This window comes from Gavia stellata, chromosome 30, assembly GCF_030936135.1.
Source record: "Gavia stellata isolate bGavSte3 chromosome 30, bGavSte3.hap2, whole genome shotgun sequence".
NCBI classification, from domain to species: Eukaryota; Metazoa; Chordata; class Aves; order Gaviiformes; family Gaviidae; genus Gavia; species Gavia stellata.
The window spans coordinates 4,753,477-4,781,319 of NC_082623.1; the positions used below are offsets into that span (position 1 = coordinate 4,753,477).

The window sequence follows — 27,843 nt, forward strand, 5'->3', positions numbered from 1 at the left end:
TCTCCTGGTAAAGCAATTGTGCAAAATTAACAAGAAGCTGATTGACGTTGTTTGCTGGTTAGATCCCAAACGCACTTTTAGGGACCTTTACCTGCCTGTACATTCCTCCTTCCCAGCGGACAATACTGCTGGCCTGAGCGATCTCAGTTCCAGACAAAGGGCTACACTTGCAGGACTGCGCAACGGCAAGGCACCGACATGCAGTTTCTACGCCAGATGCCAATTCCTTGCCCTTGCTAATCATTTTAAAACTACCATGTCAAAGGCCTTAGCGAGCATTTGAGAGATTACATGCATAAATCCCTGGCCTCACGGAGTTATGCCTATTGTATATATCCATAGTATCCCATCACAATTTTTTTTAGCATCTGGCCTACCCCAGAAGCCAGAAGGTAAATGCACTGGTAGGTTCACACCATGCGATGCAAACAGCAAAGCTCCAGGCTGAGGAAGAAGGGCTCCTATGTGTTTAGCAAACAAAAGAAATGTTTTAAGAAACAGGCAAAGAAAAATAAACTTAATGAAAGAGTCTGAACATTTAGAGCACAGCTGCAGCAAAAAGAAAGGGTACCTCACTATTTCCATTACAGATAACACCTGGGATAAAGTAGAAAAAAGACTATGGCAGCTCCCAGTGACCCATGGCAAACCGAGGCAGGCAGCAAAGGCAGGGAACCATCACCCCCGGAGCCTGTCCTGGGCTTCCTCCGCGTCCCTCTGCAGCTCTCCGTGAATTACCCCCTCGGTCCCTCTAGCAGGTTAAAACACCTCTTTCAGAAGGACAGCAGCTAAATATAAATTATATTTTTGTATGATTTTTGTTCTTGAAGATTTTAAAATATTTTTATTGATGGTTGGAAGCTTTGTTTGGCACAATATTTTATGTTGTTAATTCAGCATTTTTGTTATCACCTCCATCTTGCTGGGCCTTCAACCTTTCTCCCACAGAAGATGGGATGAAAGGAAAATTAGGAATTCAGCGTTAGCTCAAAAGCAAAGCAACTGAGGGCTTGGGCAACAGTTACCTGATTGATACGCAGAACTGGCGGTAGCCACAATGACAATGTTTAGGAGGCATAAACTAACTGGACCTATGGAGCTTCAGAGCACTGCTGGATGATGCCCACTGCAGCCCTGCAGAAGCGTGGGCCCGATTCAGGAGAGGACTAAACAAAAGCAGCAAGGTTAAATGACGTGCCCAGAGCCTTCACCGAACAGAGACGCAGACACTGGAGGCGCCCCAGGTCTGATCCTGCGGAGTAGCCAGCGCTCTGCAGGGGTGGGGGGCAGAACAGAATTCCCTCGTACTGAAGAAGCCTGCTGCACTCCTCGGGAGGAACCGCTGAGCAGGAGAGAGCTGCCTTGGTGCGCAGCCCAGCTGCAGTCACGAGGTTCATACTGGTTTCAGGCACAGACTCTGCGTGAGGCCAGCTGCGTTGGCCCCATCGCGCATCACCAGTCCCATCCAGGGCAGCCGAAACGCCGGCTCTCCCAAGGGGCTGCTATGCCTGCATGCCCGCGGACACAGCTAATTCCCCTCAAGAGATGCACACTAGACACCTCCAGGGCAGAAGAATGTGCTTCGATGGACAGGTGTTGGATGAACTCTCACAAGTGAGCAAAGCGAAGCAAGGTACTCCTGCGAAATTCAAGGGCTGAGGTTCAGCATCAGCCTAGGTCTGACCACGCAGGCTATGCAACGTCTCTTACAGAAACTTGGTCTCAACGGATGCTTCCTAATGGGTCTGGTAACACTAGTGGCTCTCTCCGTTTTATTAAACTTTACAGTGTTGGAAAGCAAGACGCTTTATTGCATGGTTAAAACAGTATCTAAATGCTGCAATGACACCGGGTTTTAAATAGCAGCCACCTGCAACATTTCCCTGGGAAGGTTAATACATTTTCCATACATTTCTTTGCTAAACTAGATCACAGGCACATTTTATATAACAAGTGAAAAACTACATGAGTTGGATTTCAAATGTTCCAGTTAGCACTGCTCTGCATTGCAAGTAGGCTGAATCTATTCTAATTTGTAAAATTGATGGGACAGTGTTTTCTAAAGCCTTCAAGTGACAAGTAGATCCCCCCTTTAAAGTTAAGTATCTTCAATTTGAATTCAAGCTACGCCTCTTTTTTGAAAAGGTAAATAAATCATCACTACATACAGTTTCATCAGTATGCATTTTAAATCAAAACACTGCTGAGTTTTTGCAACATTTTAAGGATTAAACACAGGAGCAAAGAGGTATGACCTAGTAATAACCACAATGACCTTACAACCACTTGCTCTAATCCCAGCTCTGACCCTGACTCCATCTACAGCTCCAAGCAATTATTTCACCACTCTCTGCCTCAGTTTCCCTTCCTGAAAAGTGAGGCACAAGCAGGTCATTGTGCATTTGCAAGTTCTTTGCAGTTTGAAAGCAGTATGAATACACAGATACTGTCAAAGGCGTGACTGCAGCTCACGCAAGGTATCAGAGCTGGCTCAAGCGACCTAGCTCGGGCACCGAGAGCAGCGTCCCCGCGGCAGCACAGGCATCAGCACGGCTGATCCGTCACTGCCCGAGTCCTTGGTGGCAAACCTGCCCTTGTAACTGTGCTGTCTTTGCTACCTAGTCCTTACCTAACTTGGCCAGCCACAGCTCAGCTGATATCAATGCTTCCTGAACATCAGCATAAAGAAATTCTGAAAAAGGCACATGGTAAACAGGCAGTCTCTCCCCCACAGATTTTTTTGAAATTTGGGGGGAATTTGTTGGTACTCTAAGGCTGCAAAGCAGAAAAGATAGTGGCACGTTATGAAACACTACAGGTAAGCACAAGGAAACACCTCGGGTGAAGGACAGGGACATTGGGGAGGCAGGGGGACAGGAAAGATTTTCCACTTGCAACACAGGTAGATGAGAAAGGCCAAGTTCAGGCTCCGACGGTTATAGCCTAAACCCCACTCCAGACAAGACAGCTCAGTTTTTGCACATAGACACAAGCCATGTTAAGACAAAGACCGCCTTGCCTTAGGCAGTCCATTCTGCCATTTTAGTTATCAGGGGCTTAGATGACCCACAGGAAAGGATTTGCTCGTGCAAATGCAGTATTTGTACCTAGTAAAACTTCATCCAGGCTATAAAAAAAAAAACTATATATAAAGCCTAGCCAGAGCCACTGACAGGAGAAAAAAAAAATGTGGAAGAAGCCTACTGCAAAGCCAGTCAGAGCTTCCTAAGATGCAGCACAGGGGTTGAAAGGAAAGGTGTTCAGAGGTGGGGGAGAAAACTTAGATTTCAACATCTTAACAGACTTTACTGGCTTTACACTATTGCATTAAGTTGCAAATCAATTTCCTGTCTCATTAAGAATCCCTTACATTTAATCGCTCTGAGCATTTGCTTTCGAGATTAACTTACAGGGATGAGTTAAGTGCCATGGGTTTTGTTCTCAGCACTCTAATGGCTCGCTAAGGAAAGTCATCTAATTTCACAGGGTCCATCTTACTTGTCAGTAGCAAAACCCAAGCTGACAAGGGTGCTGTAAGGAGTATGCAACAAGGGTGAAGTGTTTTAAGACTCCCAAATGAGAGGAGCTTTACAGTTCTGATTTATTCACATTTAACATAAAATAATCTTCTACCTGATACTATTGAACTTGCAGACTGAAGACTGTGCTTCTGGTTTTAGGTTGTCTGGGCTAAATTCAGCACTCAGCTGTGTGAGTTTGAATCGGGAATAGCTCACATTTGCAGCAGGACAGATTAAGTGTTGTGCCCTGAATAGAAGACACTCGTTTTCTTTGCCCAAGGAATCAGCTGGATAACGCAGGCATCACATTCAGCTAATGCCTGGGGGGTCTAAATCCCATCTGCTCTAAACCTGCAAAGCTATCCCCCCTCCACAGAAACCCTCTGCTGTGAATGTTTTAATCCAACTTCACTACACACAAACAGGGCAGTTTTCTTCTCAGTAACTTTGTTGTACGTTATTGTTTTTAAGAAAACCAAATGGGAAACATTGTAAGCATACTGTACTTACTGTAATTATGGTTTATTGGCTACAGTAGCACGCAGTTCATCAATAAAGATCTTCAGAGACTTTAGACAGCTACTGGGGTCTGGAGTACTTCTGTCCAGCTTTAAATGCAATTAGTACCTTGCTTGCTCAGGAGTCCCCCTGGCCCAGGACTATATTTTTCCTGACTGCTAATTGCATGTACTAACACAAACGAGGAGCCCAGCGAGACCCCATCTGCACGGAGCTGGACCCCTCAGCAAAAGCTAAATCAATTAAGAGACGGTAAACTCCAATTCTATCCCATGACAGTGATAACTAACCAAAAGAGGAGAGACTGTCCATGGAGCAATGAATTGCGGGTATTGAGGGTCTGGTTAGAGATGTTAATATAACGTGCTCCCTCTGGCTGGTATTTCCATGGCTAGGAAGTAATGCCAGAAAACTTAAAGTCAAAAATTTCATGCACCTTATTAGCAGAAAGGGTAACTGATTGTTGGAACAGCTTGCCAAAACGCTTTATCATCAATCACAGCCTTTAAACCAAGACTGGAAGTCTTCCAGGAAAGGTATCCACTAGATCAGCCACAAGCTAGCAGGCTTGCAAAGGTTCACTTACATTATAGAAAATAATTTCCTTCATTGCAGGAAGCGCTGCATGAAATCACCTCATCCATGTTATGTCAGATTAATTCATCACAGCCATTCCTTCTGGCCTTAAAAAAAAAAAATAATGTACTGGCTTCCTTCTACCTTTGGGAAGGATGTCAAGAGATCAGCTAGAGCAACTGTACGTGGTACAGGCCTGAGGGTCTCCACTGGAGATGAGGTGAAGCCAGACGCAGTCATGCTGGAGAGCGGACAGACGAGAAATTGGGCTCAGCAGTACCAGGTCATGGGGAGTCTCACCCAAACTCTTTCCCTCAGCCCATCCTGGATGCATTCACTTTCATGTAGCCCCTAAAAGAAACATTATGCTTGACCATGGGGTGCACAGGCGGACTCGGGGCACTGGCTGCAGCAAGATGTGCTTCCAAGATCCCGTCTGAGCCGGGGGGAAGGACAGAGGGAAGGACGGAAGGAAGGAGCTGCTCCTCCTCTTCCCAGAGGCTACAGCCACCCACGGCTTGAGGTGAAAAGTGCATTTGGTTGTCATGTAACACTGCCCAGTCCCCGGCCTCCAGGTGCCGATGGCAAAGCGGACCTGACAAAGGGCCCGAAGAGGCCGGGCTCAGCTGTGCTCAGACCCCGGGCAGGCTCCCACCCCTCTGCCCCATGCTCTGCAGAGCTGCAGGCGAGGCTGCTCATCACTGGGGCCGTAATTAGCTCAGGGATTTAGGCTGCAAAGGGGCTTTGTAAAGGTGAGGGCAGCATCATTAAAGAAACCAGCAGGGAACGGCCAAGACTGAGATGAACCCCTCCCCAGTTCATCCCCCGCAAGGGCACTCCTTCTTCCTCAAGAGCCATCATTAAATGACACTGCACATGATATAAATCAAGGAGACAAATGTCTCATGGCTGAGAAACAGGCGGGTCCTACTGGAAAGCCCTGCGGAGACAGCACGCCAGCAAGCCGTGCCGTGAGGACACTGGATGAAGGATGCTGTGAGGCATCACTTGTCCCCACCAGTCCCAGAGAGCCAGCACCCACTGACCACTATAACCTCAGGAGAGCTCAGCTGCATTTAAGAACAAAAAAACCAAGTTTATCTAGGAGCATCGGTGTGTTTCCAGCTCCCACACAGGTTTCAGGCATTAAGGCTGTGGCCACTATGATTACAGCCCTTGCCACGATATTTTGGCAGGCCTAGTCCCAAGAGAGATATTTTTCTTACACATAAATATCATGGGGAAATAGATAACTTTCTGTGAAACCTAAAGCATTTCTGCATAAGATTCAAATTTGTGTGAGTTGTTTGGGTTTTTTTCTGGAGGGGGAGGGTGGCTGAATTGGTTTACTGCTCCTACATTTAAAGTCACAGAAAAAGACAGTTCAAACAAATGCCTTAAAATTGGTACCAACATGCTTCATGAATTAAAAGGAAGCTAACAGTTTGTGCCCCACCTGAGAAAACATCCTCCTCATTACTTCCCCACAGGCATTTTAAAGGATTTCTGGTTTCTAGGTCTGACATTGTTGGGTCTCACGTTTGCTGCCTACACAGCACCGGGTGCTGCTCGCTGGGTCCCCAGCCTGGACACTCGCAGAGAGGTTTCGTTAATCGCTTTCTATACAACTGTCACTTTACTTGCAAATAGCAAAAGGGCAAGCAAAGGATTTACACCAATCCAGCCCTCCTCTCACTGAACAGATGTAAAGAGACAAATAAAAGTAGACCTTCCTTGGAAATAAAAAAGCATCAGGAAGAAACAGGCAGTTTCCACAAAGAGCACACAAGTTTAGACAAACAAGCCTGGGATTGGTGACAGGGGTTAATGAAAGACCCCTCTGCCTCGGAAAGATAAACAAGAGCAGCTTTTTTAAATGTAAGAGGCAGAGAAAAGCAAGGGACAGACAGATGCTGGTTGGAATGAACTCAGAAGCCTGGGGCAGACGGGCAGAGAGAGAAGTCAGACCAGGCTTGTAGCATCAGCAGAGCCTCTTCGTTCCTGGGAAACTGATAAAGCTCCAAGAAAGAGGAACCGCTTGAAAATGATCTTTCTTCTCTCCTTTTGGGACCAAATCAAGGTACAAGTAAATTACCTTTGTGAGTAAATCTTTAAAGCCAACATAGATGAGAGATGGTTCTTACCACTCTGAAGATGCTTCATACTCAGCATTTTCATAAAAATCCTGCTCAAAAAATAGGCAGTTGATCTTTTACCTCTGTGGACAACAGGGTGCAAACCAAATCAATGCTTATATTGTCAGGGACACGGAGGGACAGCATCTTAAAAGCTTTGTGCAAATCTGTGCTACAGTTGGTTTGGTTTAATAATATCCTCCTATTATTTGGTTCTGTCTTATGATTTTGGGGGTTTACTACCTACCGTGAAAGCCAGATTTTCAAAAGAACTCAGCATGTAATGCTTGAAAACTTCTAAAACCTTATTTTACTGCCTAAAAAGAATTTGTCCCTTATTGGCACTCAGTAGATATTCAATAATATTGGTTAATTGACCCCCACCGAAGCCAAAGACAAAACTTTTGCTAAAGAAGAAACCTCAAAACAGACAAAGCAAAGGGCGGAGTTATTTTATATGCTGCTAAGTAATTCTGGTCTAAAGGTTCTGATTAAATTAAATCATAGCATCAAATTAACTATCATCAGGACTAAGCACAAAAAAACCCTTATTATGGTCTACCTCTGACTCAGCATACACTAATTTAGAGTTAACTAAAACACTCCTGCTTAGGATTAGTGCTGCAATAGTGAATTTGCTTTTCTGTGCTCAGCCTAAGATGATGCATGAACTAAAGCCACAGTACTCAGCATGCTTTAGCAAAACACGCTGCTTTGTACATGAGTTTCACAGGTCTAAGCCGGCATCACCGGAGACAGACAACAAATGAACATATTTATGCAGTATTCTGTGGCAGAAATGACTGCCAAAAAGTGGCAGTTTCCTGGAAAAAATGCAGGGAAGAACACAGGCAAAACATCAATAGCTACTCAATGTGTTTGTGCTGGGAGAAGGGACAGCAAAAGGAAAGGGGAGAGTGAACTCTGAAGTTCCCTGGTTTTCAAAATGAACACTCTGTGGACTTGGAAAATGTTCATTGGCAAAGTGGTTCCCACCACAGTGCTAAGAGATCCGACGATGTCCTTGGGAAGGGGGGTGCATTACGCAGCCAGGAATTATGCATTCACATGCATTTCTTAGCCATAAGCAAAGTATTTCACTCTTTACATCCTAAAAATGTCTATAGGAGGTATGCAAATGCCTGTCCTGCAATCAGCCTCCAAAGCAGCCTGAGCACTACGGCCGGGGACTGCATTGCTGGTGCGATCCGCCAGCCCAGCTGCTGCTTCCACAATCAGAGTCACTATTTTGTCAAATGCTCTGAAATACCTGAGTAGGAAAGATGTTTTACAAAACCAAAGGTCGTTAAAGAAAGTTACCGCATTTCCAGTTACTTCCTTTATGCTGTGTGAGGCTTAGAGAATGTCTGCAGTAAATGAGATAATAAATGAGCCAAAGGGAGAGGAAAAGCAGCATATGAGAAGCAGCAGCGAGTGGGAAAGGAGGGAACAAGAACACAACAGCCCCAGAGCTGCCCTGATCCACGTATCCTGGCAGATCGTTGGACTACTGCAGGAACAAGTAAAAGAATTAACACAGATCAACGTGCAGAGGATGGAAGAGTCAGACAGCCCTATCTCCGTGCAAAAGCAGCATATGGGGTTTGTTTTCCTTCTTGCTGCCATTCAAGTTCCAGCAGTTAAGACAATCTAGTTATTCAATTTAGATAAGCTTCAGTAGCTAACAGCAATTTAAACAGCTGCCTATGCCTCACCATTCTGTTATTACCTCCTTCTTTCCAAGCGCTAATGCCATTAGCAAATTGACTTCCTCCCTCATACAATCTGTCTGGCTTTAGTATGTACAATACTAATTGCTTCCTAATACTCAGGACCATCAGCAGAAGTTTGTACCACAAAAAACCTCCAGCTGGGAACTGGTAGCATGCAGGGTTTGCACGCAGTCCCTGCCAGCCTCTCCTCCAGGTGAGGCAGACAAACTGGCCAAGTGTGGGAAAAAGAAGCTTAGGAACCACATTACCAATTCAGAGCAGAAAGAGACACTTTTTCCCTGCAATTCGGCCAGTTACATTGGAAAGAACAGGGACAGTGACTACGAAAACATGCAGATTACAGGAAGAGACAGAAAGAAGTGTAGGGAGAGGGAGGGTATGCTGTTTCGAAGGGTCCTTGCTTCAGCTGCTTTCACTGACTGCCCTGTACCTCTGACCTCCCCTATTCCCTTTCTGTGACCTTTCTTTCCCGCAGCTCAGACTGCTCTCCCTTCCTTCCCCTCCATCCCCCAGCAGACCTGCTAATGTAAACATCAGCCAACATACTTTAGAGGGCTGCAAAACTCAAAAAGCGTAGAAGGAAAGTGACATTTCAAACAGCAACTATGCCAGTAATGGGCGCAGTTCCACCCCTTCTGATAGCTGGAGTCACACTGTCCATCACAGCTCTCCATCTTAAAATACGCATTAAAAAAAATACCAACCTTTCCTGCTCTGGGCATCTGGCTCCCCTTGGAAAAAAAAAAAGGGGGGGAGAACACAGTAAAAAGATGAAGGACCCTTTTGGCTCTAACTCTGACCTCCTCAGCTAAGCAGTGAGAAAATGGATTGTCCTGGACCTTTCATGTAATCTTTCTGCATTTCTAAAACACAGCTGCCCACAGGATGCAAGCCCTGCATTTACATTACAAAGTGCAGAGAGGCTCTTCCAGATGGGACAGCTTTGTTGATTTTAACCATTAGCTCCCAAACCAAGCATGTGTCTGTTCCAGCTATTCAGAGTTCTTTGGCACACAGGGGATCCCACAGCTTGTGCGAAACATGACCGGAGGAGGTCTCAACCCACGCAGCAAAATGGACAGGAGAGCAGGCAGCAGCACACAGCTTCCTCTCTCCATTGATGGGTACCTCATTTACAAAGTTCAGTTGCCCATTTCTTCATGTTCAGTAGGCAAAAAGAGCTCTGTAAATCAGGTGTGTGGAAGGTGCCTATTTCAGTTTTCATTAGCTATTTGTATTTTTGCTCATATGTATTAAAAGGGGTGGCTGCTCTTTGCACACGCTGGGATGTACGCTACAGGAACCCCCCCCAAAGACACCCATGGACAGGAGAGATCTGGCCCAGCTGAATGCAGGTAGCAGGCTCCCGAGGAGGCTGAAACTGAAACGTGGGTGCACACTGCACAGTGCTGATGCTTTTTACAGGCTGTGCAAAAAGGAGAATTTCCTGGGGATGAGAAGAGTTTTGCATGACAGAAATCTAGGGCTTGTTGTATGCAGAGTTCGCTCACTGTGGTGTTAAATCTGGGCAAAAGGCTGAGTCAACGCGCTTACACCCTGCTTAGAAGAGGCTCACCATGGTTTCCATCAAGTCAATTAGAAATAGGTTTTAAGATAAAAGCCAGATAACCTAATGCAGGTATGAACAGGGGAGATTAGCAGTAAACCAATGCAAATCATGGAGTTTACTGTAACTTTTTTTTATACTGACCTTACAAGCACACTTGAGATACAAAGATACGATTTCATCTCCCACCTCTGTAACAGAATGAGGAAGCGATAAAGAGCCCTACCTACATGGATCTCCGTCCCCAACTTGGGGAGACACTGCTGAGCCTCTGAGCTCAGTTAATTCTGTAGTAGAGCTACCAGCTTCGGGAACAGGGGAGCTCTTTGGCAAGGTGAAGGAATTCTGCATTAAGAAAACAAGAGATTAGTAAGTACGAATGGACTATTTTGCAATCCACTCCCTTTCTAACCAGGTCAATGGAAAAGATATCTCCAGAGCCAGCTTACAGGAGGTCCTAGAAATACTCCAGAGCACAGGGGAACAGATTACACTGGAAGTGCACCAACAGAAGTCTGCCCAGAAGCCTCCCCGAACATCTGATGCTGCAACCCAGACGGACTTCAGAGCAGGGAACGAGCAATGCCGCAAGGAAGAAAACTGCAGCACATCAGGTTTAAATCTTTGCCTAGATGGGTATGTACAATGCTTTGCTCATGGTAAAGAAATGTCTCCCAGAAAGCAGCAAGAGTGTAGCATGTGAAGCACAAGGTCAGCCAACATCTCTCAAAGCTGGATTTCTGATCAGCTGCATCCACTAACCTTAAAACAGGCTGATCTAGCTCCTGCCTAGCACTGGTTCTTTGGTTTGGCCATTCAGACAATAACAAAAATACGACCCTCAGCATGCCAAAGCACAGAACCAGCCCCTCTGGCTGGGCTGGGGAGGGACCTGGGTTTCTGTTTGGTTTCTCCGCAGGGCTTTCTTTGATTACTTGCTGCCACAGGACTGCAACAGTGATAATGGATCTAATTACCCACTTCCTGCACCCTGTGCTACAGGAAAAGAAGCGTTGAACTCTAAGGTATCCCATCCCATTTTGCCTCCATACCTTCCGAAAATCTTTTTTGGTCACCTCAGCCTTACATCATCAGGTCTGCTAAACCAGATTTAATGTTCCCTGCTCCTGTTATACTTCTTTTTCAGGCATTAGCCCTCCTTCATCAAGATGAGTTGAGTTTCAGCAGCTGTTACTCCATCCCTGCGGCTCTCTCCAGTGTCTCTGGGAGCTTGGTAAGGCCATGTCTCAGGCTGTTTACAGCAGTAGCAGGGAGGGCTTAAGGCAAGAGAGAAATCCTGCCGTTGCTTAAGGTTGGAGGATGCTTAGAGAGATGACTCATGCTCAGCCAGGGAGGACAGCCCCAAAGGTATCTAACAGCTTGTGGGTGTTTGTTTTTAGGCAGAAGGCAAAAGCAGTAAAGGCAAAGAAGAAAAGCAGGCATTTCTCCATCCCGAGTGGGACAGCGGCCTGGGCTTTACGGACACCAGCACTCAGCCAGGTGAGAATTCAGGGCCTGATGCAGGAGCAGAACCAGCCCGTGGCCAGGAAGGTCCCAGCGCAGACCTCTGTACCAGCACACCTGCACGGAGAGGACTGCTTACGGACGACTTCCCCACCTATGACGAGTTAAGCGATTCCAGTTTCTGCGGTGTAAGCGCAGAGGAGTGCCGAAGATTTCAAGAACTCCTGGAAAGCAGATGCAGCCAGTACAGACCCATTTCCAGGGAAGAAGAAATGCCTCACGGGTCAGGAGGCCGGGAGGAGGGCTGCAAGCAATGCAAACAGGACCAGTGGCTCCCTAAGTGCCTTCAGGTTGATGAAAACAGCACCCCAAGAGAGAAAGGGCTGCAGCACAGGGCTGAGCTCTGCCTGCAGAGCACAGCGAGCGGGGATGGAAACAAAGCCAGCGAGAACAAGCCATCAGCACAGGCCATAGCCGTGTGCCCACAGGTCACCACCGGCTCAAAAGAGCTCACGATTCCTCACCACACACATCAGTACAGGGGCTACATGAGCTTGCTGCAGGAAAAGGCTGCTGCAGAGCATCTAAGTGACCCGGCCAGAGTGCCAGCAAACCCAAGGCGATGCAGTGGAAGCCCAGAGGGCAGAGCAGGGGATGACGGGAACAGATGGAGGCTGGCATGCGAAAGGAGCAAGTGGTCCTTGAAGAAGCAACACAAAAACTGGCTGCTAAAGGACAGGGCCTTGAGAATCACAGAAGAACGAAGCGGACTGACTACAGATGAGGATGCCCTCAGCGAGCTAAAGACTGGGAAATACTGGAATAAAGCTCAGAGAAAGCAGCACATGCTCCTAGCCAAGGAACAGAAACCGAGAAAAGCACTGCAGAGCCAGAGAGCACAGCCGAGCGAAGACAAAGCCAGCACTGAGCACAGGAGAAACTTCAGTATTGTGGAGCTGAGTCAGAAGAAACTGATGAAGAACAGAAACAGGAAAATCTTGGACAACTGGATTACCATCCAGGAGCTTCTGACCCACGGGACCAGGACGCCAGATGGAAGACAGACATACAGTCCCTTGCTGTCTGTCACAGCTGTGTAACAACCCTCCTGTCCCTTCCCAGAGGATCACCCCAGGCATCAGGAAAGGGCAGTGCCATCTTCCCAAAAGCATCTTCTGTCACTGCAGAACAGTTCCCCGCAACGCTCCCCAACTTCTGCTGGTTACTGTGCCCATTAAAGTCTCCCCACAGAAAGAGGGAACTCAGTAGAACTACAAACTGGGAATTCCAGCCTGCTGACAGGCCTGCTGCTCCACTCCAATACAGCTAGACAACCCCACGGTCCACAGATCATTGTCCTCATACACTTATTACCGACTTCACCGTACATGACGATTAGGCTCACTACATTTCAGTCTGTTTGGGTTTTTTTATATAGGATTCTCTGCAAATAAGGTATTTACTTCTATATCCATCTCTTTCTATATTAAAGCTTTTTTGTTGTTGATCTGGTAAAAAGAAAAAATAATAGTATGCTTCAATCTTTGAGTTGTATCATTATTTTCCCCAGAATTGGGTGTGCTATGCATTCCTGTACTTTACTTCACAGAAAAAAAAATAAAATAAAAGGAAACAGGCTTAGTAAATATAGTTGTTTACTGTAAAATAAGAGACAGAAAGTAGAAGAGAAGGCACTTAATAGGTCCCTCTGTGGATTCTACTACCAAGGGGGAAACAATACTCCCTACTGAGTTGCTGCGTGGTTTGTACTTACTAATCACCAGGAAAAATGAAAGATCCACAAGCCCACTGAACTCTTCCCTTCCTCCCCCTTTAAAGACTTTAGGAATGAGCTCAGCTCTGAGTCATGATTAAAAACACCCAGTTACGTCCCTAAGCCGCGGCGCTCAAATTGAAGATTTGCTTGTGCTATCCAATGTTCCCTGCTTCGCTGTTCTACACTACAAAGGAAACAGGTCAAGCTCCAAGCTATTGCTTGAAGATACTTTACACAGTTTTCCAGGCTCTAGTAGCGGGAGATAAATCTCTTTAGAGGAAGCAGAGAAACACCACCTACCAAATAGTGATCTGTGTCAGCTCACATCACCACAGAGCTCTGGACAAAGCAGAAGAAATTCAAGGAAATAAGGCAGGAATCAGTATCACAAGTTATTAGCTAAATAAAAAAATCCCCGAACACCTAGAGGTAAAATAAAGGCCAGCTAGAAGAGCATGGCAAGGCAGTTAGCAGCGAGCAGTGGGTGGTTTCTGTGGCTCAGTGTCCTTTAACTCCTGTCTGGGCCATTCCAGACCATCCTTTCACACAAGGGGGAGGGAAACTGCCTTGCCCCACCTGGAGCTACTGTCTGCACTACTCCATTAAGACTCAAGCTCTGTACTCTGACTCAGTCCTGTACTAACTTAACAGACTCCAAAGCTTAAGAAAATATTTGGTAATAAACTGTCAGCCAGAAAAAAATTTACAAACATCACCATGAAATACTGCAACAATACTAATAAAGAGACTGAGAAAAGCAATTGCATTAAATCTCAGTTCATTTCTCTGCAGCTCTCCTTGCCAAAAGTCTTCTGCAGGAAGTAGAGCACCACGCTCACCAAGACACCCGCTATCACTCCACTTCCAACTCCTACCAAGCATTCATAAAACAACTCTCCTTGCCAAAAGTGCTGCTGCTCTTGTGCTTCTTCGTGGGTGCTGTTTTCTGTGTTTCCTTCCTCCTCGTTTGCTGCTAACTTCTGTTCCCAGGTCAAGGATTTCTGAAAGTTCAGATCCACTAAGTCATTCCGGATCACTCTGACCCCGAAGTAGACCCTCTTGATGATTCTGAATGTCTTCAACATCTGCACATCACATCGGTAAGTCCCTGCATCAGACTCCCTGGTAGGGGAAAATCTGATGACAGAATCTGGATTTTTGAAAGGTTTGAACAGTACATCATTTGTGGTGATAAGGCCATGGGCAAGTCTCCACGTATAGCTATAGGCTCGGCTACCAAAGCCGACTGCGTCCGAGGTCAGGCAGCTGAACTGGAAGGATTTGCCCACAGGGATGGTGAAGTGGAGTAAGCCACAAACCCAGCTGGTCAGGCAGTCGGACCTGCGCAAGGTACAATTCCTCCTCTCTCCGGCAGGAGTGATCTCGCATATCTCCTCCAGCTTGAAGCCCAACCCACAGGTGACGCTGCAGGATGTGGTGTTGACCACAATTTTCGCTACAGCTGACTTCAGCTCTGATGGGATGGTAACTTTTTCAAAGGAAACCGCCAACGGTAGATAGAAAGCACAGAGTAATATCCCAAGGACGTGGCTGTTCTCCAAGGTCTTCATATTGGGATTATCAGTCAGACATGCTGCTTTCTAAAGCTGTGCAAATTCAGGAGTCGAAAAAACCCAAACGCACAAATCATTCCTTGTAAACCTTCAAGCTAAGTATTTCTGAAATCCCACCAGCATCATCTTCAAGACACAATCGTTCTGTTAGGAAAAATCCTCCAACGAGACAGGCTTGAAGTACAACACTGCTAAAGATGATGCAACACGTTACTATGTCAGTCGGAGCATGAATCATGAATTCCAGTTCTTGTAACACGGCAGCAGAATGTTTTAATCCACTATACTCCAGCGATTGGGATCTATTTGACAATTTAAAACAAGATGAAGTCCTCCCTTCTCTGTAAGGTTTTACATACTATTTTAGATTAATTTCCACTGTAAAGAAGTACTGTTCCAGTTTAATTTTCCCACCAAACTATAAAACAATACAAGTAATCACTACTGGAACCTTTAAAATAACGCTGTTGAGCGTAAGGAAATCGTAATTCCTTATGCAGCACCTGCACAGTTCTGTCTTACATACGCATATCCCAAAATCTAAAGTACTCCCCAAATCACCAGGATCACAAAACCAAGATTTCAACCTCTAGACAGTCTGACAGCACTGACATCAAACGCAATCTGAACAGTATTTTATCACTGCTGATATCCATCTCTACGCAGGGCTCAGTGAAGTCACTCACGTTTCCGTGAGCCCATGTTCCTGGGGCAGTGGTACTGATGTCACAGTCCAGCTGCCCGGGTCAGAATGCGGCCCCAAACCTTCCGAGGGAGAACAAAGAACTCCCCTAAGTCTGAAGCCAAAGGAGTCCTCTGAGATGAGGACTCAGAATATAAGCATCGTATTAGGCTCTTGACATCCACTATCAGTCTCAGAAGGGATTCAACAGCACTGGCCTCACGGCACCACTCAGAGGAGCTGCGAGCCTGAGCCCCGTGCTCTGCATCACATACCGCCATCGACTCCGAAGAGCGATCTGAGCCAAAATCTCCACGTTCAATTGATACATCTGTAAAACAGAAACCACTCATACACCCAGAATAATTCACTTAGTGCTCAAGCATCCCAAAAGAACAATGCACTACTAAAAAAGTTCATGAAAAAAAATTGAAGTTACTTATTTTTGATGGCGTAACTGAACTGTGGTCAAGGCAGTTCAATAATCAGTGTCTCCTTAACAGCAATTGAATTACGGATTGCAGAAAGGATTTGGATTGCCATGTTCTTCAACAGCTCTGCTAATGAATATCCATGTTTTTCTTCCTAACAATCCTTGATTTATTAAAATGAAGACTTCTGAAGATCTAGCATATGTATTTTCCACTTTCAATTTCCCTTGAGGTGCACTCTACACCCAGCACACTTTGTGTTCAGCTCCCCTTTCGCACGTCTGTCTCAGAGTACCCAGGCTGCACTCAGGTATACAGGGCTTTTATTAGACTACAGATTTACTCCTGTCACTTGAAAAGAGATCATCAACCTAATGCCACACTAAAAAAACAACCAACCAAACAGTGACACACCGGCTGCAGTGAAGGCACAATGTCTGTGTTCGCAGCAGAGCTGTATTGTAGGGTTCCTAAACATTGCCACAATATAAACAATCACGGATGTATGGAAAAGCCAAGACTTACCCATTGACTTTAGGAAATAAAACATACCTCTTTATTTACAAACACAAAAACTAACATCACTGCTATATACTACCATCAAGCCAGTATCCGACAAATATTGTACAAAACTGCAGATACCAAAAAAATAAAATAAGAGATGGAAGAATATAAACCAAGGACATATACACTGTACAGAGGAGTTTTAACAGAAATGAAGGCTGGAGTCTGTGGCAAATTATATGCTTTAAAATAATCTAGAGAACCATTGCCTGTGCATCTTTTAAAGCTTGTGGGCTCAGCCACACCACATACGGGTGGATTTGACGTAACAGTGTTCCAGGAAAAGATGCAAGTCATCCTACAAGCAGAAAGAACACAGAAAACTAATACTGTACGCATGGGAATGAATTTCATTAAATGAAGCAGGCCACTGTACCAAAGCCAGAAATTAAAATACCAGTTTTAAAAAACCTTCTGATTGAAAATGTCTCCACTCTTCCCATGCTTATACCTCATGCAACTACTGCATACTTCCGACTGCAAATAAATAATTCTCTTTATGACGCTGCCTCTTGGTTTTTAATGTCTGCAGGATACTTTGAAAATTTAAATACGTAGTGATAATCTGAATAACTACATCTGGGGAAAAACTGAAAGTCATTGAATTGGAACTATAAAAGTCTATAAAACAAGGGGCATTAGGAATGAAAACTTTTTTTTAACAGGCGGTTGGTCTAGTAGAGAGAGGTGTCAGGCTGTAGGTATCGGGTAGAGAAAGTGTCTCTTCCCATTCCCACAAGGAAAATATTACAACCGTCTTTAAAGAATAAAAGGTTAAAGCATGGTTGGGAGTGAGCTGTTAGCATTCATCTTTCTTCCATTCTTGATCCAGAAGTGGGGGAAAAAACCCTGAAAAACTACTGTTTCAGCTGGGAGAACTATGGGTTCCGTTTTCTCTCTAACTGCCAGTACCCACCGGCTAAGGAGGAAACCAATTGTTGCTGGTAGGGCACGTCACATGAAAGAGACAGAATAAAAACACTTGCACGGACAGAAAGAAACTGCCAAACACAGCTTTTCATATGACAGGCTAGAAGAAAGCATTATCAACTGAGTATTTCATCTAGAGCTACTTTCACTTGTTCCTTTTCCCATAAGCAGAGTCATCCTTCATGTCTAAAATATTCACAATATGAAGAGTCATTCTTTGCAGACTTCAGAGGGTGTCTTGATTCTTCACATTAGATCTCTATCCACTTGAGAGTAAATCAAACCTGGCACATAATCAGCAGCAGTGTTTCACTAAGCATGTCAGCAAAGACGACATCACACCGAGCTAACAGAAAAGCTGGTAAGGTAATGCAGCTGGCATAGGAGGACTTACAACTTACTGAAATGAAAATTAACAGCAAAGAAAGGGAAGTTTGCAGGATACACAGTCATACGGCATCAGGAATAAAAATACACACTTTGGGTATTCTTCAATCCAGGAACAAAAAAAAAAAGTATTTAAAAGACAATGGCTGATAAGCTCTGGAGTGGCAGAGTGTTGGGTACCAGCTCACTTTAGAAATAGTTATATATGTCAACACAAAGGCAGTCCAATTAGTCTCTTTGCAAATCGCATGACCTGAGAGTCAGCATCTTACACTGTTCCATGAAGAGGCAGTTAAGGAGGAATGAAGGCCGTTTCCTCTTCCATAGTCATTTCTTACAAAAGTCACTCCCTGAATCCATGAACAATCAGTCTGCTGTATTAGTCAGTCCACTCTGACTGAGCTATTTTCCACATTAGGGTGCCAATATAGGAAAGAATACAGGAAGATAAAGAGTGTCTTCATAACAATTCTGAGATTGCACCACCTGCTGAAGAGATCAAAGACAGGTGAAAAATAAGTAACCAGACTCAAACAGATGTTACCAGAAACCAGAGACCACCAAATATGGTAGCATTTCCAGAAAAAAATGAGAGGGGACAAGGTTTTCTAGATAAAGCCATTCTTTTCAGAATGGGATACAATCAACAAGATACTACCCCTATGACAAATTAAGATCTCCAGTATTTTGGCATTTGTATGTGAGATCACGTGCACAGGCATGGACAGGGTGGCTAAGGAACCCTGAGCTTTTACTCCACAAAGTTGCAAGCAAACTTACCTGGTGTAAAATTTTTTGATTCATCAATCCCAAAATCTCAGAGCAAAAGCACAAGTCAAACCAACAAATTCCACCTAAGTTTGGGTTAAACCAGAGTGCCGTGAGATTTCATTCTAAAACTATAAAATGGATCAAGCTTCTCAGTTTGTTTACAATGAAACCTGATTTTGACACAGCAGCTTTAAGAATAAGACTTTTACAGCCAGACCGCACAGCACAGAGTGGCACAGACACAGTTGCACCAGGCTCCAAGTCTCAGCCGTGTAGCTTGCAGAAAAACCCTGTATTATGACATATCAGCAAACAGTTTCCAGAGGAGAAATGCTTGTTGTATGACTGTTGTAGCGACTGATTAGTTACTTTGGAAAGCAACAGTGCAAGAACTAGCAGAATTAACAGCTTCATGCATAAGAGACAGAAAAGGCCTGGCTCCAGGATCCCAGGCAGCTGGCCACTGGAATTTGGAAGTGTGTATTTGCACATGGTGGAACACCAGCAACCCCAAGAAAAAACTAGCTGCCCAAAATAGGAATTGTAAGTGCAAGCCATAAAGAGAACAGAGGAAGGCAGAGATGAACTTCATGGACTGAAAGACTACTGTGAGTTTGGAAAAATCCAAGCGACAGTTTCTTTCAGGGGACAATCTGTTCTTCTCATAACATGACTCATATAGACACTTCCAACACTGACTACTGAGATCTACTGCATGGATCTATTAGATCCTCTTAAGTCAACAGTACTGCAGAAGGGAGCACAGCAGGTCCTGATGAGAGACAGAAGTCCATCATAGCAGTATTAATTATTTGCCTATATCGCAATCAAGCTAAAGAACGCCACCATGGAAAACCACCTTAAAGCACTTATAGGCAACAAAGACTAAAAGTAAATTTTAGAAAGCTCTACCATCTCCAGTAGATGGGTAAAGTAAGTAGGGAACTTGGGTCTAAACCCATTTGTTCGTAAGAAAAGAAAATTTCCATTTTACAGCATCCAAAACCCAAAGCTAACTGTACTGGCACAGGCATGCACATCCCAAGGCTCAGCAGCAGTAAAATTCCACTGTTGTCTTTTATAGCAAGTCAGGCTATATTTTAGCAATTGCATAGGAGCATTACAAGCAAAACCACACAAAAATCCTCACAAATACGGCTTTGCAAGGATGTGCAAAAAAACAAGAAAGGAGTCTGTCTAGAATGTGGCTTCATTTGAAACATGTTAGAGTAAATAGGAGTGTTATTTTCCCAGCTCTCAGAACAGACCGAAGCAATAGTCATCACAAGCTGCAAGAAGAAAGTACACTGAGATCTGTCTACAAATGTAGATCAAGCAAATTAGTAAAGCAAGTTGATAACAAAGTTACATAAACATACCTTGAAAAAGTTGAACAAAAATACTTGCTATTAAAACTACTTCTCTGAAAACAGACTGCTCATACAGCTACTTAAACATGGAAAAGTCAAAATATCCAGCATTGGTTTTTCGAAGCAAATGATGACTGAAATGTGTCTTGGAAGCCACATTGTTAAGTTTCCAGTGCATGATCCTTTCTCATTTATATCCTTTTGCATATGGTCATGTTAATCAGCAGCATGATAAAAGAAAGCAATCAAGAGGCCTGCTGATGAAACTAACGGTTATACTCATTTGCTCTTCAAACCAGTCTTGTCCATCCAGCATGGTACAACAGAGCAGTCAGGATGTGTAACAGATGCCAGCAAAGACACCTGAGGATCCACACAATCCAGGTAATTCCTTATGATCATACTTTAAAACATACTGGATGCTCCCTAATGACTTCAGAAGTCAAAAGAGAATCACCCTGTCCAGTAAATCTGACACTAGAAGCTAATCAGTACCTCCCAGGGTACAAACAAGGTCTAAGGGTATTCTTGGCTATCTGTTTAATTTCTGGATTTTGCAAGGTGCAGTGTGAAACATCCACCACGATTTTCCTTGTATAGACTAAGTTTCTTTTATCCCATTGCCTTTTTCTGCAAATAACAATTGTCAGTACTAGCACAAGCAACATAACAGGAGCTGAGCAGGAAGGACAACGAGCAAGGTGGGTAGCATAGGACCAGCAGTGAGGGAAGGAAAGGGGAGGGAAATGAAATCACTTCTGTACGGTCTAAAAGCCACAGCAGCAGCTGCTGAGTTCAAGGAAATGCAAAATTCGATGTGTCAGTTACACTGTGCCTTTGAAACTGTTTATGTATCAACCCTGAGTTCTTCATTACAATCTAAAAAAAAAAAAAATGGAGTCCACATCACTTAATCCAAACATGTGCTTTCTTTACCGCGCTTGAATGAGCTTTTCCCAAAGAAGCAGCTGAAGCAGCAAATGATGGGGAACACTTAGTCTCCCTGAGACTACGTCTGCGCCCCAACAAAGGTGCCTGCAACAGTCCCGTTTTAGTACACAATCAACAAAATATGACCAAAAAAAGGAGAAAAGTCTACCAAAAGCTATCCTCATTTACAGCAACTGTACTTTCTGGAATTTAACTAAGGCTGCTGCATAGGTAGGAATAGAAAATTCAGCTCCTGAGTTTTATCTCAGGGTTCGTTTACCAAACAGGCCATTAATGATGCTCCATTTCCAGGTTCTGCTTACAGAACTTTTCTGTTCTTCACCACTCTGCCTAGTATTGATGGCACAAAACGTCAATTTCAGCTTCAGAATCCTGCACTATTTACATTTTTCCCCCTCAAAACTGACCCAGCAAACGCAAACATTGTTACTGTTTATGTGAGAGTTGATAGAAGTTATCGAAAAGATTAAAGTCATCAAAAGATTTTTTGCTTTTGAAACAGTGCTCAATCTCTATTAAAAACCCTACGTGCTCTTTATATGCAGTTACACAGGCATGGATATCAGTTTTATTACAAATATTGAAAGCGCTTCCACTTAAAAAAATGTAAAATTTTGCCTATCCTTGACAGCAGCTAAACATTTAGTGAGCAAGTGCCTCTTGGGAAGATAAAACGCTAGGACTATATTACGTCAGGGTCTGTACAAAGCAAGGCCACCAAGCAAGCCAACGACGCTCACGCTGGGTTCCTTACCTGTCAAAGGCTGTCCCAGCTCCGCCTGCACTTTACCCTTCGCTGCTCCTTCCAGAGGTAAAGCACCTCTGTCCCCTTTGTAGAGTTTCGGCTTAAATGGAGAATCTTTGTCTTTACCTTTTGATCCTTTAGGCCTGCCTGCTTGCTTCTTCTTGGATTTACCATCTCCCTTCACACCCAGCAGCGGATGGACTTCTGTGGAGAGACAATGTGTTGCCAAAGCAAATTATCCCTTAAGATGCTTATATCAGCACATACAGCCCTTGGTGTTAGATACAAACAGCATTAAAAATTAGTTTCAGGGTGCCTTTACTCATTCCTAGCTTGCAAAATGCCAGCAAATTTGCAGAGTTGGTGGCTATTAATAACTGTTGTAAGAAACTACTTCAAAGGAAGGAGAAAATTAAGGAGTGACCTTCTGAGCTTCTGGTTTTCAGAAAAAGCCAAGGCAAAGCTAGAAACCATCTCAGGTGCAGAACAGGCACTAGAACAACGGCAGCTTCTACGCACCATCATTAGGTACTCCTTGTAGTTCAATGTTGGTGGTTTTGGGCTTCTTCTTTGGTGCCTGAGGTCCATCAGAGGAGGACTGCCTCTTCTTCTCAGAACCTATTCCCTCATCAGTTAAAGAACTCTGAACCGCATCTGGTGGAGGTCCATAGGGGTTTTCTTCTGGATCTTCAACTTCAGGAGCAATGGGTAAGTAAAGCAGAGCCTTGGAGTCCTCCAGTTCTTCATCACTGTGAAGGAAAAAAATTTGTTTTCATTTAAATTTAGGGGTTATTATAACATACTATACAGGGAACATTAGCAATACATTTTGTATTCATACTTTAAACAAAATATTCTTTCACCTGCTACAGAAGGCAGCAATGGGATCCACACTAGTTACATCCACTTCTTCATCTTCTGCAGCATCAGCACCTGAGAACCAGGAAAAAAAGACGAATTAAAGACAGTAAGGAAAAGACCCAATGACTTTGAAAGAATCGGACTGACTATGCTTAGATGTCTCAGCATGCAGAAGTGAGAATTAAAGCAGAAAACAAACCTGAAGTATTTCCTCTTAAATCCATCAGGTTTTTATTTTTTTTATACAGACCTATTGTTATAAAACAGTAGTAGATAGAAGATTTTAAATCTTCTAAATGTTTTGTTGTTTTCACTAAAATAGTTCTTAATCAGATGGAATTTGTTTCAATGTTTAATTCGCACAAGCCAATGTTACACCTGAATACTAGAAACTGCTAGACAACAATTAATCTAAATGTGAGAAGCAAAGCCTGCTCATGAGGAGAACTCTGTGGTGTGCTGGGAGTAATCCTTATTTCTTTCCATAGTTTAACCGCAGCCTTTCACAGTACACAACTTTCTGGCACCACCAAGTGGCCGTGTGGCACTGCTATTGATTCAGATTCAGCACAGCTTCTGTTGAGAGCAAGCCCGTACACCGCTATCCGTCTATTTGCTACTGCTTTCTGCTGAAACATATATTGGAGTGGGGAGGCATTTCTGAAAAATATGCAGGAATCATATTGAATGTGCTAGTTCACACATCTTCATTTATCCACTCCTGTTTTGTCACTTAACACCCACGTATACTACCGTGACCACTAGTTTTAATTTTTACTGTGGTCATGTATTCAGACTACAAACTACTTGGTACATAGAAACACAGTTTATGCAGTACCTGTCTGTTCTGGTTCACTCTTATCTTCATCTTCAATATCAAATTCTGACTCTCTCTCTTCATATTCTACATTTTCATCCAGCTCTTTGAAGTCAGGCGCAAAGGCACTCCAGTTTTCCTAAACCACAAATTCAAAACAATTTTTACCTTATGCAAAGGAACAGCAGCCGTAGTGAGGACTCACGCAACTACAGTCTCATTCAACATTAAAATCCCCCAAGCCACGTGCAAGATCACAAAAATCGAGCCTCATTCAGGTCCTCAGTCACATAGCAAATTAGGAAGTGCACAAGTTAGTTCCTATTGAAAATGCGACATTGTAATACTCCTTAAATATTGCTATGTATGTCATAATTGCCCCTAAACCCAAAGCTATATGTTAATGTTTGGCCACTTCAGTTTTGGCTCGCTCACTCAGATTTCTTGCACTTAAATGACACATGCAGGACACCATTCCCACATAAAACATCCCTGTGATGATATTTAAGACGTAATGGCAAAGCTTAACTAGTTCAGCAACTGAAGCGTGAGCACCCTAATCACATTCAACAAGATGGCAAACGTATGCCAAGTTAGGCAGGTGAACCTGAAGAGCTTGTTGAATGGGGATTTAATCAAGGATTTCAGCATGCAACCATTCATTCTACAAGGATGGAGGCCGCTGGGGAATCCTCTTAAGGAAACGATCTAAAATGCTTACCACTTGATTCTGAGCCCATATTGACACCACACCACTCGAAATAGAAGCTATGATCGGTCGGACAGGATGCCACTAGATTTATTTGAAAGAGAAAAGAGGAGGAGCTTAATTGGTAAATGGAATTAAGAAAGCTTAATTTTCAAAATAACAAGAAACATCGTAACAGCAGACAGTTTTCTTACTGCTACATCCAAGAGCAGCTCTCCTCTGGTCCCGTGGAGGATTTTCACTAGGTTTCCAATACTCTTCTCCCAAATGTAAAGGGCATGCTGTCGTGCTGAACCTGCCACTATATATTCACCGTCACCAGAGAAACAGCACTTCTTCCACGGTGTCCTGCGTGCAAAGACAGCATCACAAGTTAAACAGTTAAACGACAGCACAACATGGAGGATGGAGGACTGCGGAGTGGGCTTGTTCTTCAGACTGAGATCTTACCTACTCCCATCCACAAATAATTTTAAACTTCAAATCAAGTTGTGACAGGCAGGTTTCATATGAAAGCATCTGTCCATTACACTGAATAAGATACTGAGCTACCCTTCATCCTGAGACTCCCATTAGTGCCGAGCACACAAACCTCAGCTTTTCGAGTCAGGCTGACCAGCCATTCTGCTGCCTCTTACCTGTTCACTAAATCCTGCAGCTTCTGCATCGGTTCAGGCTCCCCATCTCGTCCACAAGTTAGAATTTCACGGCCATCGTACACCCTGATTATCCGGTCAGCTGTGTTTATCAAGAAGCAGCTGTAGGAAGGAGGGCACAGAACGTGCATTGCATTAGAAGACTAAGAAAATAAAAAGAATTAGAATATGTTCCGTGAAAGAATTGTGGGGGTTTTTAAGAGCTTGTATGGTCTGTCAATCTACCCCGTAGCTTTCAATTAATCTTTAAAGCTACCACCCGATAGAGGAAGTAACTCACCTTCCTTTCCGAGCAAATTCAATCGATTTAATAGCTGTGGTGTTGCTGGTTCCAGTTGTCACTCTGAAGGAAGCAACAAGATCCTGAGTGTCTGTTTTTAAGACCAAGATCTGAAGATTAAGGAGACAGAAGGCAATCAGTGTCTTCATTATAACTCATTCCCCTTTTGGTACCTTTCACATCAGCTACTAACCCTGACAACAGAAGCCTCAGCAATCTACACAGGAATAGTTGGGATTCTGCAACTGTAGTTTCTACTACAGTTTCTGCGACAGTTCTGCGACATAAACATTGGTTTATTTACACTGGAAAAGGATCCAACAAATATGGTCAAAGACAACAGCAACACAGAGACCTAACTCAGACAAAGTATTATAGTCTAGAGATCTTCAAAGATAAAGCGTGACGCTTTATTCAGAAAATCCCATCAACCTAACATCAATTATTCAAGAGAAGTTCAGGAAGCCTTATTTGTACATTAAAACAAAGAACGCAACCCAGAAACGTTAAGTGTCTTGAAAAAGACAGTATGTAACCTAAGCTCCTGCATCCAGTGCCACCTGCTAAAGTCTCACCTTCCCCTTGGCATTGCCCGTATAAATGTACTCCCCTCGCCTGTCAAAGGAGGCCACAACATTGAGATCAGAATCATCATCCACAGGCAGGACAACATGTTTGGAGTCTGACAGCGTTAGCATCACCGGTGCCGACTTCATGGGACAAACCAAAACTCTGTTTCTGCAAAGCAGAAAAAGAAGGGTTAGTAGTTTCTTCTCTGGAAAAGAGGTTTCCACATTTAGAAGTAGAAAAAAATCTCAACCTGTAACAAGAAATAAAAATACAGAGGTATTCGGTATTATCTTATTTCGCCTTTGTTACTTTAATCGCAACATGACATTTAGCTGGTGTCTACTTTCATTTCCTTTCTTTTTCTGGAAGCTTCTCCAAATTTACGCAGGAACTTGTAAACTCAACAAGACATTTCTGTACACGTTTCTAAGAGTTATTCTCTTGTTTACTCTCCTCCCTTCCTGATATTTTCATAATAAAAAGAGCCGCAACAAATCCAGTTAGGGTTCTAATCACAAAAAGATACACTGACAGCATTGGCTAGATTTGGACAAAAACACTTTGCAAACTGCAATAAAAACAGTTTAATAACTGTTAGTTCTACCCAAATGAGAGCATTCAACCCTTTTTTCACAGGACTTACTGATCTCGGGGGTGGTACTGAACTTTCAAGATAGGCGAAGGAAATCGAAATCTCTGGTCGCAGTCTCCAGAGAGCACATCCCACTGCGACACAATGTTATCGGTCGAAGCACTCACCAGTTTGTGACCGTCTCGACTCCAACTACAGTAACGACAGGCAGTTCAAGTCAAAGTTACTCCTTAAAGGCTTAAAACATATACCCACAGTTTAAAATTATCAGACCAACTCATCAGGCTCAGATACAAATCTGTTAGCCTGAAAAATAACCTAGCATCCAAAAACTTAATAGGCAGAACACATTTCCAAACTCTCTTAAAGGCAACTATCCTAAAACATAACCGAGGGTCCCGCAGCGGGCGGGCGTTTCAGTCATCAACACGCCCCGGCGTTAAGAGTTGTCAGGGTATCAGAGCAGCCGGTGCTCAGCAAACACAGCCGTGGACAAACGCTAACAAAAATGAGAATAGCCTTCCACGCCTAGCGCATAGGCTACCACCTCGATTACAACTAAACATTGAACTCAGCTGCCCTGAGAAAAAAAAAAAAGAGCCTTTTCTCACCATAAGGAGCAGACGGGGTGAATGTGAGCGCTTATGATTTTGGCGATGCCCCTGGTCAGGAAGTCCCAGATGACGATGCGCCCGTCGTTGCAGCCCACGGCGAGCAGCGTGCCCCAGCGGTTGAAGGTGCAGGTCAGGGCCATGCTGATGCAGTCCAGCGTGCCATCGGCCTCCTGCGGGGAGAGGGCAGCGCAGGGGGCGGTCAGGCCGCCGCCGCCGCCCCGCCCGGCCGCCGAGCCGCTCGCAGCAGCCGGCGGGACGGGGGCAGCCCCGCGGGGCGGGGAGGAGGTTTACCTCGGGGTAGTTCTGGCCGAAGGACTCTGCAACGAAACGCAAAGACAGCGCTTGAGTGCGGCGCGCCCGGCGCCCCCGCGGCGCGGCCCGCCCCGGCTGACCGCCCTCCGCCGCTCCCCGCCGGCGGGGCGGCGGCTCGACGCCCGTCTACAGACGGCCCCCAGCCCGCCCGCCCGCCCCCCTCCGCGGCCCGGACCCACCGAGCAGCTCCAGGTTCATCGCGGCCGCCGTCCCGCTCCCTCCGTCCCCGTCGCCGAAGGACCCCGCTGGGGGCCTGCGCTGCGCCGCCCCGGCCTTCGCCTGACGAATTCCCGCTGCCCCCCTCCTCCAGCCCCGCGGCCCACCGCCCCCTCACGGCACGGTTCGACCCGACCCGCGGTCGGCCGGGCCCAGCGCCGCCGCCTCTCAGCGCAGCGGCGGGGCTCGGCAGCGCGGCGGGGCTCGGCAGCACGGCGGGGCTCAGGCAGCGCGGCGGGGCTCAGGCAGCGCGGCGGGCAGCCCGGCGCCTGCGCGCGGAGCGTTCCGGGCGGGCCCCGCGGCCGCACGCCCGAGGTTCCGGGGGCAGCGGAAGAACCACCGACAGCGGCGGGGAGCGGCCGTTCACAGCAGCTTTATTGTGCGGCGCCCGGTGGGCGAGGGCTGAACTGGCGGTCGCGTCTCTTACAACACACGGAGCGCGGGGCGGGGTAGTACCGCGCGGTCGGATACAAAAAATAACAACAAAACCAATAATAATAAAATACAAGGGCCGAGCTC

The 27,843-nt window shown here is 45.0% G+C and overlaps 2 protein-coding genes across 5 annotated transcripts; both read right to left on the minus strand.

The window, feature by feature from the left end:
- Nucleotides 1-14,065: 14,065 nt before the first annotated feature.
- Nucleotides 14,066-14,863, minus strand: TMEM81 (transmembrane protein 81). The gene has a single exon (XM_059831036.1). It carries the CDS (start codon nucleotides 14,861-14,863, stop codon nucleotides 14,066-14,068), a length of 798 nt encoding a protein of 265 aa, XP_059687019.1.
- A 1,676-nt stretch (nucleotides 14,864-16,539) lies between these two features.
- On the minus strand, nucleotides 16,540-27,311 carry RBBP5 (RB binding protein 5, histone lysine methyltransferase complex subunit). Of its 4 annotated transcripts, none has more exons than XM_059831185.1 (14): nucleotides 27,288-27,311; nucleotides 27,088-27,113; nucleotides 26,794-26,966; nucleotides 26,234-26,374; nucleotides 25,596-25,758; nucleotides 25,021-25,130; nucleotides 24,723-24,842; nucleotides 24,279-24,432; nucleotides 24,097-24,168; nucleotides 23,397-23,514; nucleotides 22,561-22,630; nucleotides 22,217-22,446; nucleotides 21,824-21,901; nucleotides 16,540-18,349 (listed from the first exon to the last, which is right to left on the minus strand). In XM_059831185.1, the coding sequence occupies exons 1-14, from the start codon at nucleotides 27,304-27,306 to the stop codon at nucleotides 18,321-18,323; spliced, it is 1,503 nt and encodes a 500-aa protein (XP_059687168.1). In that variant the 5' UTR covers nucleotides 27,307-27,311; the 3' UTR covers nucleotides 16,540-18,320. The 4 variants fall into 4 exon arrangements, with proteins under 4 accessions (XP_059687168.1, XP_059687167.1, XP_059687166.1 ...); XM_059831184.1 differs by having other exon boundaries at nucleotides 16,540-18,346; nucleotides 21,707-21,901; XM_059831183.1 differs by having other exon boundaries at nucleotides 21,707-21,901.
- Nucleotides 27,312-27,843: the final 532 nt, after the last annotated feature.